This window comes from Ranitomeya imitator, chromosome 6, assembly GCF_032444005.1.
Source record: "Ranitomeya imitator isolate aRanImi1 chromosome 6, aRanImi1.pri, whole genome shotgun sequence".
Lineage (NCBI taxonomy): Eukaryota > Metazoa > Chordata > Amphibia > Anura > Dendrobatidae > Ranitomeya > Ranitomeya imitator.
Window position 1 is genome coordinate 162,993,402 of NC_091287.1, and position 13,112 is coordinate 163,006,513.

General features: G+C 44.9%; 1 protein-coding gene across 2 annotated transcripts in view; it reads left to right on the forward strand.

The window, feature by feature from the left end:
- Positions 1-1,162: 1,162 nt before the first annotated feature.
- Positions 1,163-13,112, forward strand: part of DPY19L1 (dpy-19 like C-mannosyltransferase 1) — a 259,028-nt gene continuing 247,078 nt past the window's right edge. The window contains exon 1 of one of the 2 annotated variants that reach the window (XR_011314012.1): positions 1,163-1,472. Coding sequence is in view for 1 of the 2 variants with exons in the window: in XM_069730266.1 (XP_069586367.1) it covers positions 1,277-1,472 (196 nt within the window). In the remaining variant the exon portion in view is untranslated. The remainder of the gene's footprint in view (positions 1,473-13,112) is intronic. The other variant, XM_069730266.1, reaches the window with a different exon arrangement.

Sequence of the window (13,112 nt, forward strand, 5' to 3'; positions counted from 1 at the left end):
ACCATAGTCCCCTCCAGCAGTCCACAGCTCCTGCACACACACCATAGTCCCCACTCCAGCAGTCCACAGCTCCTGCACACACACCATAGTCCCCTCCAGCAGTACACAGCTCCTGCACACACACCATAGTCCCCTCCAGCAGTCCATAGCTCCTGCACACACACCATAGTCCCCTCCAGCAGTCCACAGCTCCTGCACACACACCATAGTCCCCTCCAGCAGTCCACAGCTCCTGCACACACACCATAGTCCCCTCCAGCAGTCCACAGCTCCTGCACACACACCATAGTCCCCTCCAGCAGTCCACAGCTCCTGCACACACACCATAGTCCCCTCCAGCAGTCCACAGCTCCTGCACACACACCATAGTCCCCTCCAGCAGTCCACAGCTCCTGCACACACACCATAGTCCCCTCTAGCAGTCCACAGCTCCTGCACACACACCATAGTCCCCTCCAGCAGTCCATAGCTCCTGCACACACACCATAGTCCCCTCCAGCAGTCCATAGCTCCTGCACACACACCATAGTCCCCTCTAGCAGTCCATAGCTCCTGCACACACACCATAGTCCCCTCCAGCAGTCCACAGCTCCTGCACACACACCATAGTCCCCCCTCCAGCAGTCCACAGCTCCTGCACACACACCATAGTCCCCTCCAGCAGTCCATAGCTCCTGCACACACACCATAGTCCCCTCCAGCAGTCCACAGCTCCTGCACACACACCATAGTCCCCCCTCCAGCAGTCCACAGCTCCTGCACACACACCATAGTCCCCCCTCCAGCAGTCCACAGCTCCTGCACACACACCATAGTCCCCTCCAGCAGTCCACAGCTCCTGCACACACACCATAGTCCCCTCCAGCAGTCCACAGCTCCTGCACACACACCATAGTCCCCTCCAGCAGTCCATAGCTCCTGCACACACACCATAGTCCCCTCCAGCAGTCCACAGCTCCTGCACACACACCATAGTCCCCTCCAGCAGTCCACAGCTCCTGCACACACACCATAGTCCCCTCCAGCAGTCCACAGCTCCTGCACACACAGCCTCTTTGTAGACACGTGTCGCGCATTACTGCTGCTGCGCTGCCGCTTCCTGTTCTGAGGCTGAGCGCGGCCGTGGAAATGACGAGGCCCCGCCCCTTCCCGTGACGTCACGCCCCCCCGGAGCTGCTCCGCTGTAGACACGACCCCTTCGTGCCTGCGCTGCTCCCGTCAATGTGGGCGCTCTCCATTTGTATTGCAGGGCTTTCACTCGGCGGTGATCTGCAGCATGGCCGTGGAAGGAAAGTCCCGGTCAACGGAGCAAAGTGGGTCAACGGACGGGCACCTCCGTCACCGGCAGCGAGGTGCCGCCTCTACTAAGGGGAGGCTTAGGACCCCGGGCACGGAGACCCCCCAGTACAGGGATCAGGGCACGTCTTGCCCCAGCCCTGCCAATGGGAAGCTTGGCTCCATCCTGGTGATTGGTAAGGGCATTGTTATTCTGCATGTAACCTGGCAGGAAAGTTTACACCGGCAGCGCTGGGGCTGATGGGAAGATTTCTACAGCTGCTGTTGCCCGTAGCAACCAGTCATAGCAGCTTTCATTTTGTAATCTGTTGAAAAGTGAAAGCTGCTCTGTGATTGGTTGTCGGAGGCGAGGAGAGCGTTTTTAGGCTGATCTGCTATGTTAACCCCGTAATGACAGCCATCTTCATGAATTTTGTCCCTGGGTTTTCCCTCAGCATGGCTGTGTCTGGGATTGCCTGTGGGGCCAAGTAGAACTTCTGAATGAAATCCCTCAGGATAACGGAAAAATGAATTCAGAGGGAGATGAAATGGTCAAATCCGCAATTCCGCTTGTGTGTTTTATTTTTCATTCTCCCGGGCTTTCCGGTTACGCTGATACCACACTTGTGTAGGGTTATTTCTATTTGTAATTTACTGTTCTGAACTTCATAAAGAAGTCCTGTATCTGGCCATGTCTCACTACCTGCACCTGACAGACCTGCATTACGGCTTGTCGGGGTCTTATTGCTACCGTTTGGGCTGTTTATGACATTTGTATTTTTTTTCTTACATTTTGTTTTTTTTTTGCTATAGAAGCCACAACCAAAAAAAACCTTGGCGATTTTGGCATTTCAAATTCTTCTTTGCGCCTTTTACCATATGGGTTATGTAATATAATAATGTCATAGATCACACTTGTACTGATGCAGTGATGCTGAATGTGATCACTTTTTTAGTTTTAATTCCGTGGGATGAGCCAGGGGTAATATTTATTTTGAATAACTTTTTTGTTTGTTTCTTACACTTTTTTTTGTCCATATCGGGCACTTCAGCCTGTGATCGCTTGTTCTGTACACTGCAAACTTCACTATTGTAGTATATAGTACAAATCAGGTCTCCTGTGAAGCCCAGCTATACCGGGATGGAAGTGATGGGGGCCTTCAGCCGGCTGCCATGGCAACCTATCAGCCCTCCACAATGGTGTCAAGGGTTGCTGATGAGCCCCTGATCAGATACGCTGCCAGGAGATGTAAAAGCTGCTTATAGACAATGGCTTTTAAGAGGTTAAGCAGCAGCCACCCCGTGGGCTCAGTTTGTCCAACTTTCAGATTGAAAGGCATGGGGTTTTAAAAAGTACCGTAATAAAAGAAGGTCTATTCTTCTCCAGTGATAGGTATTCTGATGATCTCCAGTGGTACATTGGGGGGTGGTGTCCTGCTCTTCAGCCACTTGACCGCTGAGGCCTGCGAGTTCCTGGAATAATCATTATCCAATGGTGTTCCAATTGGGCTAGAATATACGGTGATTTTGGCTGCATAGTCAAGTAGTACAGTATCGTGATACTATATTGAAGCGAACCTAAAGATGACCCATAACTCAAGTCCCAGGAAGTCTGAACCTACTGGATATCTGTGTTGCAAACCAGCAACCCTCAATGATTTTCTAAAAGAAAAAAAAATTATACATTTCAATGGAAAAATAATCCAGAACTAGTTTTCGGATGAATGACCCAAAGAGAATGGCAGATGGACTGTAGACGTCTGTGTACGGCCCGTGATGGGCAGACTGGCATCGGGCCGTCCCACCCGAATTCACCAGCCTTTCTCACAATTCTTATAAGCCTTGATTTGGAATCAGTAGACCCGCGGCCAGTCCTAACCGCACGGTGGTCCATGTTTCATTGACGTTTCTATTCAGCCTATTGGATCGCAATCAGACCTATCAATTTAGCCCTTTTGGGCTGTTCATGGAGAGATAGGAATATGTCAGTTTTCATGCTAGGAAAAAAAATTCTATTAAAATGCGGTAGAGGTAGATGGAGAATTCATCAGACATTTCATCCTCTGTCTTGTGAAGATCAGCTTTTTTTCTCTTTTGTTATCTTCCGAGGGTGGTCTCATTTACAAGTTCTTGGCAACACATGGAGAAATGAAGCAGCTGATCTTTACATTACAATAAAATGCAAACACTTTGGACACTTTTATTTGCAAAGCTGTTTTTGAAAGAATGGCTAAGGCGATGGATTAGATGCAGTGACAGCAGAGCCAGCAATAGGGGTATTGATTTAGCAAAGGAGCAACCGGTAGTTTTAATCAAACCCAATATAATAATATAAAAATATACGGTAATTGTACCTTGACATAATAGTATAATACTAATGCCCTAGTGACTGGGGTGCTCTGTTGTCCAGCACCGTAGCGACCATAGCCCGCTGGTCATGACACATTGCAGGTTCAATTGTTAAAGGTGTCGTCTCATTTTTTAATGAATAACATTTAATATCCTTGCCAAAAAAAGCAAGTTTGCAGTTTACTTGCTGCTAAAAATTCCTGTTCATATGAATCGAATATTGTTTTTTCATTTTATTGTTTACTGCTGATTGCCTAGGTGACTGGCCTCCTCTGCCGCCTAACAGATGTGTCTGAAGTTGTGCAGAGCTTCCAAACTCTTTCCAATAGAGAAAAAAGATGGCGCGGGAGACAAGCGTACATAGGGTGGTATTGAAAGGTACGCAGGAGAAGGGAGCTATGGAGTTGCTCACCTAAAAGGGTTGTGATTGTCACCAATCCAGTAATTGCCTATGAATATCACGGCTGCGGCAGTTTTGTCGGCAAGTGAACGTCGTAAACCCTCTTTTGGATATTAGAAAATGGAGATTGACATTTCAGAGTAGACCGTTCTGCTGTAGAGAGGATGGAATAGGAATCTCATAGGGTCGCACCGAGCACTTTTTAAAAAAACAAACTTCATAGAACCATCAGTTTAACTGGGAGACAGGGTTTTACATACTGGGAAAGAGCAGAAGAAAAGCATATACGGTAGTTATTAAGACATAAAACATGACAAGAAGGAAAACTTATCATGTTTAATGTTTACAAATTGCAGTAATACACAAATGTGTTCTATTTTATGTTGCGTTATATTTATTTGTAAGTATTTAAACGTGATTGTTTTCCTTCTTGTCACGTTTTGTGTCGTGATAACTATATGTTTAGACTTTTTTTTATACCACCATTAGTCTTTTAACAATGTTAACAATCTTCTGACTCCGTAGAGCGTTTCCTTTTTTCTAGTGTTGATGCTCTTTCCCCAGTATTTGCCCCCTCTCCTTACTATACTGGTTTTTTATGTACCGTAGTTTATTTTCTAAAAAAAAGCTCAGTGCGAGCACAGAATGCTTATAAATAAAAACGACATTACTATTCCATTCAGGAACTGTATCCCCCCCCCCTATTGCAGGGCTGTCGACTTTGAAACGTCAATCTCCATTTTCGACCAAACTCTTTCCGATAGAGTATTTGAGTGCTGTTCTGAAGCTGAATGTATCGCTGGAGCGCACTATTGGCTCCGGCTCCCGGTAGCTGTTTGGTGCAACTCTTCTCCACCAATGTTGCAGAGGCAAAGCTGTCTCACATAGCAGCATCGGAGAGCGCAGAGTTTGGTCCGGCAGCACAGTCGTGCAGTAGCATACTGCCCCAAAAAGCTGTGAGTCGGGTGATCGATGCACTCTCGGTTCAGAAGATGAGAAGCTCCTTTTAAAGGGAACCTGTCACCCCCAAAATCGATGGTGAAGTAAGCTCACTGTCATCTGGGGCCTATCTACAGCATTCTGTAATGCTGTAGATAAGCCCCCCGATGTTACCTGAAAGAGGAGAAAAAGAGGTTAGATTATTCTCACCCAGGGGCGGTCCCGCTGCGGTCCGGTCAAATTGGTGTCTCAGGTCCGCTCCGGCGCCTCTTATCTTCATTCCATGACGTCCTCTTCTGGTCTTCACGCCGCGGCTCCGGCGCAGGCGTACTTTGTCTGCCCTGCTGAGGGCAGAGCAAAGTACTGCAGTGTTCAGGCACTGGGCCTCTCTGACCTTTCCAGCGACTGTGCACTGCAGTACTTTGCTCTGCCCTCAACAGGGCAGACAAAGTACGCTGGAGTCGCAGCGTGAAGACAAGAAGAGGACGTCATGGAATGAAGATGGGAGGTGCTGTTCCTGACCTGAGACACCCATCGGAGCAGGACCGCCCCTGGGTGAGTATAATCTAACGTCTTTTTCTCCTCTTTCAGGATACATCGGCGGCTTATATACAGCATTACAGAATGCTGTAGATAAGCCCCTGATGACAATGAGCTTACCTCACCATCGATTTTAGGGGTGACAGGTTCCCTTTAAGAATGGTTCAGTAGCACTGATGCTTGCTTTCATATAAACCACTGGCTGACATTTATAGTGATTTAATGGACCATTAAATATGAGAGGAGGGAATGTGGGAGAAGATGTGGCAGGAGAAGCATTCACTCTTGGCCAATGATGATGGAGGGCGTTCTAGCTTGCCTGACTAGCTGCCTAGGGGGCTGAAATGCCTGAAGCTCATGGGGAACTTTTGGCTGAAGTGTTGTTCATCTTGGCTTCCTGGGCGATGTGGTGCAGAGGAGAACACCTTTAATTTGGCTTTTTGAGGATGTAAATGCTGATCTTACTTAGTGCTTAGAAGCTCCTGATCCTAAGCAGCGGAGAGTGCACGGTTCCAGCTAGGGCTGCGATGATGTTGCTGATCCTAACTGTTAATCAAGCTGAAGCGCACTGCCCCACAACATGCTGGATGCTGGGAGCGGTGTGTTTCTGCAGATCATGAGAATAACCCATTTTTAATGCCTTCCCTCCGCATTGTATTAGATTTGGTAATCGGAACAATGCAGTTTGTACAGATTGGCCAAGTTATATGTCATAGTGATGGCGCAGGACTCCAGAGCTGTGATATACCATCATCTCTGTGCCCTAATTGCCAGTATGGGAGATCCCAGCAAATAACCCATTAGATGCCTGTGTCATTGCTGACTGAGTGGTTAAATTGTCATCCGATCGTCCCCTTCATCCGTCTGATTGGGGTTCATTGATGGGCTGCGATGGTAGTTTTGGCCTTGTGCTCACAAGCATAATACACCGTAATACTGGAGTATTGTAATGTATTCTACAAGGAATTGTGTTGTTACATGGTCATGTCCTATAGTGAAACAAAAAAAAATATTCAAGAAAAAAAGCTTATTTCCAAGAATGCTTTATTATTCTAAAAAACATAAAGGACAGTACATATAATTGATACTGACAGCAAAAATAACATATTTTGTTTAATGTGGGAAAGTAGTAAAACATAAACAATATATATTTAATGTCATTGTGACCCAGAGATTTAGAGTAGTTCCTAATTGCTGCTTCTTTAAACGTCAATGTTGAGAGGCATTGGGTTACCATGGCAGCCGGGGCCCGCTATGGCCTCTGTGGATTCCATCTTGGCTCACCTGTAAAACTCAGCCAGTGGCTGCTTCATAGTAGAACCATTATTACACTTTACTGTGCAAGACAATGGTATTGCAGTACATAAAGTAATAGATCAAAGAATCACAGTCCCTTCAGGAGACTAAAACAATATAGTAACAAATAATAATGGTTTAAATTGGGCTCTTTTTTCCCATTCAAAAATAAATCAATGAAGAAAAAAACATTTTGTATCGTCTTGTCCGAAAATGTCCACTTTTTATGTACAGGAAAGATAGCTATCTTTGTACTGTGTTAGCCAGTAGATAGAAAAATATTTAGAATTGAGAGTCCTCAGTGTGTTGTGTTTTGCATAAATATGTGATTCTTCAGATTTTGTATTAAGGTACCTTTACACTAAACGACTTACCAACGATCACGACCAGCGATACGACCTGGCCGTGATCGTTGGTAAGTCGTTGTGTAGTCGCTGGGGAGCTGTCACACAGACAGCTCTCTCCAGCGACCAACGATCAGGGGAACGACTTCGGCATCGTTGAAACTGTCTTCAACGATGCTGAAGTCCTCGGGTAACCAGGGTAAACATCGGGTTACTAAGTGCAGGGCCACGCTTAGTAACCCGATATTTACCCTGGTTACCATTGTAAAAAAAAAAAAAAAAACACTACATACTCACATTCTGATGTCTGTCACGTCCCCCGCCGGCGTCCACAGGGTTAAAACTGCTTTCGGCAGGAGCGCTGCTAATGCACGCGCTGCTGCCGAGAGTTTCCCTGCACTGACTGTGTCAGCGCCGGCCGTAAAGCAGAGCACAGCGGTGACGTCACCGCTGTGCTCTGCTTTACGGCTTTCGCTGACACAGTGGACGCCGGGGGACGTGACAGACATCAGAATGTGAGTATGTAGTGTTTTTTTTAACTTTTACAATGGTAACCAGGGTAAATATCGGGTTACTAAGCGTGGCCCTGCGCTTAGTAACCCGATATTTACCCTGGTTACCAGTGAACACATCGCTGGATCGGCGTCACACACGCCGATCCAGCGATGACAGCGGGTGATCAGCGACCAAAAAATGGTCCTGATCATTCCCCAACGACCAACGATCTCCCAGCAGGGGCCTGATCGTTGGTCGCTGTCACACATAACGAGATCGTTAGCAGGATCGTTGCTACGTCACCAAAAGCGTGACGTTGCAACGATATCGTTAACGGTATCGTTATGTGTGACGGTACCTTTAGTCTTTGCCTGATGAAGAGACCTGTGTAGTCTCGAAAGCTTGCAATTTGTTACCATCTTTTCAGATGGCCATTAAAAAGTATCAACCACCGAGGACTCTCAATTCTAAATATTTCACTTTTTATATGAAATTATTTGCCCCGTACGTTAATTATTGCAAATTAAAAAAATTCAAACCCCGAATTGCTTTTTCCTGGTTGTCGTGCTTCTCCAAGAATATCTATCAAAATGTCTAGCGAAATGGTATTAATAAAAAGTACAGCTCGGCGTGCAGAAACAAGCCCCTATACAGCTCCATGTTTGGCGGAAAAAACACATTTTTTTTTTCTTGCAAAGTTCTGAATTAATTTTCAACCACTTAAATAGAAAAAAAAATTAGAAAAAAACAATTTTAAGCTTGGTATCGTCATAATCCTATTGCCAGGCTAATTTTTTTTCATACAATGAATGCTGTAAAAATAAAACACGAAAAACAATTCTGCAATTAGATCAGTTCACCATTTCACCACACTTGGCATTTTTGTATGATAGGATTAATGTTGTCATTCAAAACTACAACTCATTCCACAAAAAAAAAATAAGCTCTCATATGGCTATGTCGACAAAAAAAATGGCTCTTGGAAGAAAGGGAGGAAAAAACAAAGGCTAAAACCTGTCCGGATCCTTGATCAATACGCTCTATGTACTTCAAACAGGTGGCAGTGAAAATTACGTCTCATCCTGCAAAAAACAATCCTCATGTCTACTGTGATCAGGATTGAATGGAGCATCTTGGTCACACATGGGCATTTTCGCAACAATGTCTATAGGACTGCTGGGTATGGTGCTCCCTACTGCTGTCAGTCACATAGCATTGTCATGCAAGACAATGCTGCTCAATTCAAGCCCATTCAGAGTGAGGAGAAAGGGAGGATCCAGACACTCATTCTCATAGGACGTCTAAGAGAGGTGATGGCTACTAGATTATTGGAGACCCCTATGGAACATTAGTCGTACTGCCTCTTCATACGTTGTCTATGGCACTGATAGAGATAGTTGGGTGCAGTGCTTGGCTATCTTTTACAATCCTATAAAAGTGAGTGAAGAACACAAGCCCAGCTGCTGCTACATTCAGACAGGGAACACAAGTCCCTTTTTCTGGTCATCGTGAGAATCTCAGTAGTTGGAGTCTCACCTATCTAGATATTATCACGTACCCGGTTTATTGGTGATAGCTTGTTGCAACCCAATATAACGAACACAACTAGAACTGAGAGTGGACCCTCTGGACCGTGGGTAGCCCTACCCCTGGGCGAGCAGACCTAGAGATGAACCGACCCCTATACAGGGACCGTAAGGGGCAGGCCCAGAGGTCACTTACCCACAGTGGTAGTACCGAGAGGGACGGCTCCAGGGAGAAGAAACGAAAGGCACAGAGGGAACACCGGCAGGACTGCGAACAAGGAGGAAGGACTCCGACGCCAGCAAAAGACTGTGGAACAAACAAAGCACAAGCACAGGAGAGGGGCCAGAAGCACAGACAATGCTATGACAAACAGGCAATGAGGCACAGAGGAGGACGCCATATATAGCAAAGACAAAGGTAGGGATTGGTTGAGGCTACACTGACCTTGAACCCTAGGGAATAGTATTGGGTACGATGCGCCTGTGCCTATTGTGGAAACCAGAGCGCCTGCGCAGGGTCAGCAAGCCTCCAGCGACAGAAGACTCCGGAAGTGAAGCGGAGTCAGTGAGATGCCCGAACCCGGAAGTGGAACGCCGGGAACGCGCCGCTGCAGAGAGAGAGACAGAGCGACGAGAGCGCGCAGGAGCACGAGCAGGCACCCCAGCAGGAGAGGAAGAACGGACGCGCCCGGACCCGGCACAAGGACCGCGGCGAGCAGCAGCGGTAACACCCAAAACCCTTTAGGACCAAAAAAAAAAAAAAGAGTTGTTCCATTAAGGGTTAAAATATATTGCTTTTGTTGCTCTCAAGGTAAATTATCATTTCAGACTTTCTTCTGTATGTGATAGGAACTGCAAATCGCTGTGGATCGCTGTGGTCTGAAGCCTAAGATCCCACTCATCGCACTAAAGAGCTCTGAAGTGCACACCCTCTGTAGTAGAGCACTCAGGGTGCTGCATGACCGCCAAAGTAAAGCTATGGGTCCATACAGCACTTTCACCACCAAGAAGTGTATACGGTAGACCCAAAAACATACTCTTGAGCCAGTACATTACTCAGGGTGCACACTGTCCTTTTTTGTCAGGGACTTCAAAATGCTGCTGAACTTCACACTGATGTTTAGTGTGATCAGTGGGGGTCCAGCTGTTGAAACCCCAAAGATCTCACTAAACATCGCTCTGAAGTGCGGCAGTATTTTGAAGTTCCTCAAAAAAAAGTCTTAAGAGATTGGTGATGACCAGCTCTACCCTCGCCTACTGTATCCTCACCCATCCCTTGTAGATTGTGAGCCTTCGCGGGCAGGGTCCTCACTCCTCCTGTACCAGTTATGACTTGTATTGTTTAAGATTACTGTACTTGTTTTTATTATGTATACCCCTCCTCACATGTAAAGCGCCATGGAATAAATGGCGCTATAACAATAAATAATAATAATAATAATTGGTGTTGTTAGACTTAAAGGTATGAACCAAAGGTGCCCTCGGCAATAATGTGGAGGTTCATATGCAATACAAAAACCTGCAAAAGAACAAAAGGGTCCTCTGTGAACCATCTAGGCTAAATTAATAATTTTATTGAAGCAAAAATGAAAAATACATAAAAACAAGGGAATGCCAATACAATAGACAAAAAAAGAAGAACTAAATAGAGATGCATCCGGGGTATTGTGGTGTGGTCCACACCATATAACAATCTATATACAAAAAATATATATTCATTGTTACAGAACATAAATCTATTTCATTAGAAAAAGTTGGTATATTATGCAAAGATATACCGTAACTACATCCTAGCAATGGCTATAAAGTACATCTGCACCTTATGCGTAATTTAACAACTATAGTGTAGTCAATGCAACCTGATGAATAGTAAAACGGTTGCTAATATATAAGGGTATTAGGATGTCCTGAGGATAATCAACCATCATGAATTATACAAGATGCAGGAATTGGTCAAATAGAATAAATGATGCATAACTAGGTCTAATGCGGTAGAGTTATGAAAAGTGCAATTTGCAGAGAGCAATCAGATGATTACAATAGCCAGAGAAAATGAGGTAAGTGGTTGCGAAGTGCAAAATACAAAATCAAATCCGCATATTATATGAGTCATATAAAAAATGTGAGACTCTAGAAACATATATATGCCATGATACAAGTGCTGGAAGGAGGTAGAGTACCTCCTGAATATAACCTGCGTATGAAGCTGATGTTCTATAGAAGATAGTCTGTGTGGGCCAGGTAGAACATGAAGGAAATCAATTATACATATTCCGGTATCCAACGAAAATGACACCCATGCCACGATGCACAAATTGCCAAGTAAGCTACGGCGTAGCAATAAATAGCATAAAGTTACCCAGGACAGAAGTCACGTCAGTGTCACCCCGACGCGCGTTTCGGCCAATCTTCTTCAGAAAAGCTTTGTAATATTGATAATTGTATATTTTTTTTTTTGTCATACATCCTGAGGTTAACTGGATGCCAGGGGTTATGTAATGCATGGTAAAGGAGCATGACTAATGCCATGTTTATTCCTGTTAATGTATCATATGGATGGGTTACCCAAAACCATGGATAGAACATGTTTGTGAAAAACGCATGTCTGAGTGAGGCCTGAGATGGATATGTGAGTCATGAAAAGTGTAGTTTTCTCTATTTTATAAATGGCTTAAGAGACCAATGAGGTTTGCATGGTTTCAACTATTATTTCTGCATGGCCATAGGCTTACTTATTTTACTCATGGACTGTGTTGGGTCCCATTGTGAAGGGGACATCAGGTGAAGACCACTCTGACATCATAAGAGAAGTGACGGTCACATCATGCAGTTGCTTTGATTCCAGCATAGACGTTGAAGCGTATAAAAGGGCATGTCTACCATGTTGCAGTGAATAGAAATGCTTTCTCCTTAGTCATTTTGCTGGCACTGTCTTTTCTGGACCATATATTTTTTCCAAACTAAAACTGAACTTTCAGCAACCTCTTAAATTACATATGGAGCCACAAAGCCATTATTAAATGTACGTTTTACCAATATTCAATACGAAGACTGAAAGATTCTGATGCTTTGGCTTTGCTGTCCCAGCTGTGATAACACTGCTTGTGGCACCAGAACTGCATGTGTAATAAGTTTTGACTCAAATGTATTTTTTTGGGGGGGCGTTTTTTTTTTTTCATCAATTTATTTTCAAAATGCATTTTTTTTTCAGGTGAGCTTTAGAGAATCTGTATCAAGAGCATGCTGCTCTAAACGAAAATGCCAAAGATTCTCCCAAAAATGCACAAAAATGAAGTAAATACCTGTTGGCAACTGTGAGAATTGTATCTCAACTGAGGACATTTGTGGCTCTTCTTTTGATTAGCCATCCTGGTGTAAAGTTATTGTTGCAGTGTGACGCACATCAAAAGAAGAGCTGTGAATGCAGTCAGGGAAGGGGCAGTTATTATTACTGTTATCCTGCGTCCTCTGCTTACTGTTGTGGCTGTGGATTGTGCTGTGCAAATCGGTTTGCACCGACTTTACTTGTAATATAAATTGTTATTGTCAAGTCGTTAAAGGAATACTCCATGGAAATAAAAAAAAAAGTTTGTACTGTCCTTGCCCTCGTAAACTATAAAGGTGAGATGCCCAGTACAGTTCTATTATCTTTATAACACTTGTATTTCAGTGTCAGAGCAGTTGCTCCTCACTGCTCCCCTTTCCAGTCTCTGACAGTATGTCACACACCAGTGTGCACTGCAGCTCCTCCGCAATGAGTAACAGTCAACCTGAGAAGAGGTGGTGTGGCTAGCCCACTGTTCTCTGTAGAGAAACCGCTATTACCAGGAGATTGGCTGATAGTAACAGCATGGGGCTGCACACTGCTGTAGCGGAAGGGGGAGCAGTAAGAAGCAGCTGCTGTCACGTAAGACCTGTGGTTCACATTGCGTTAGGGCAATCCGTTTA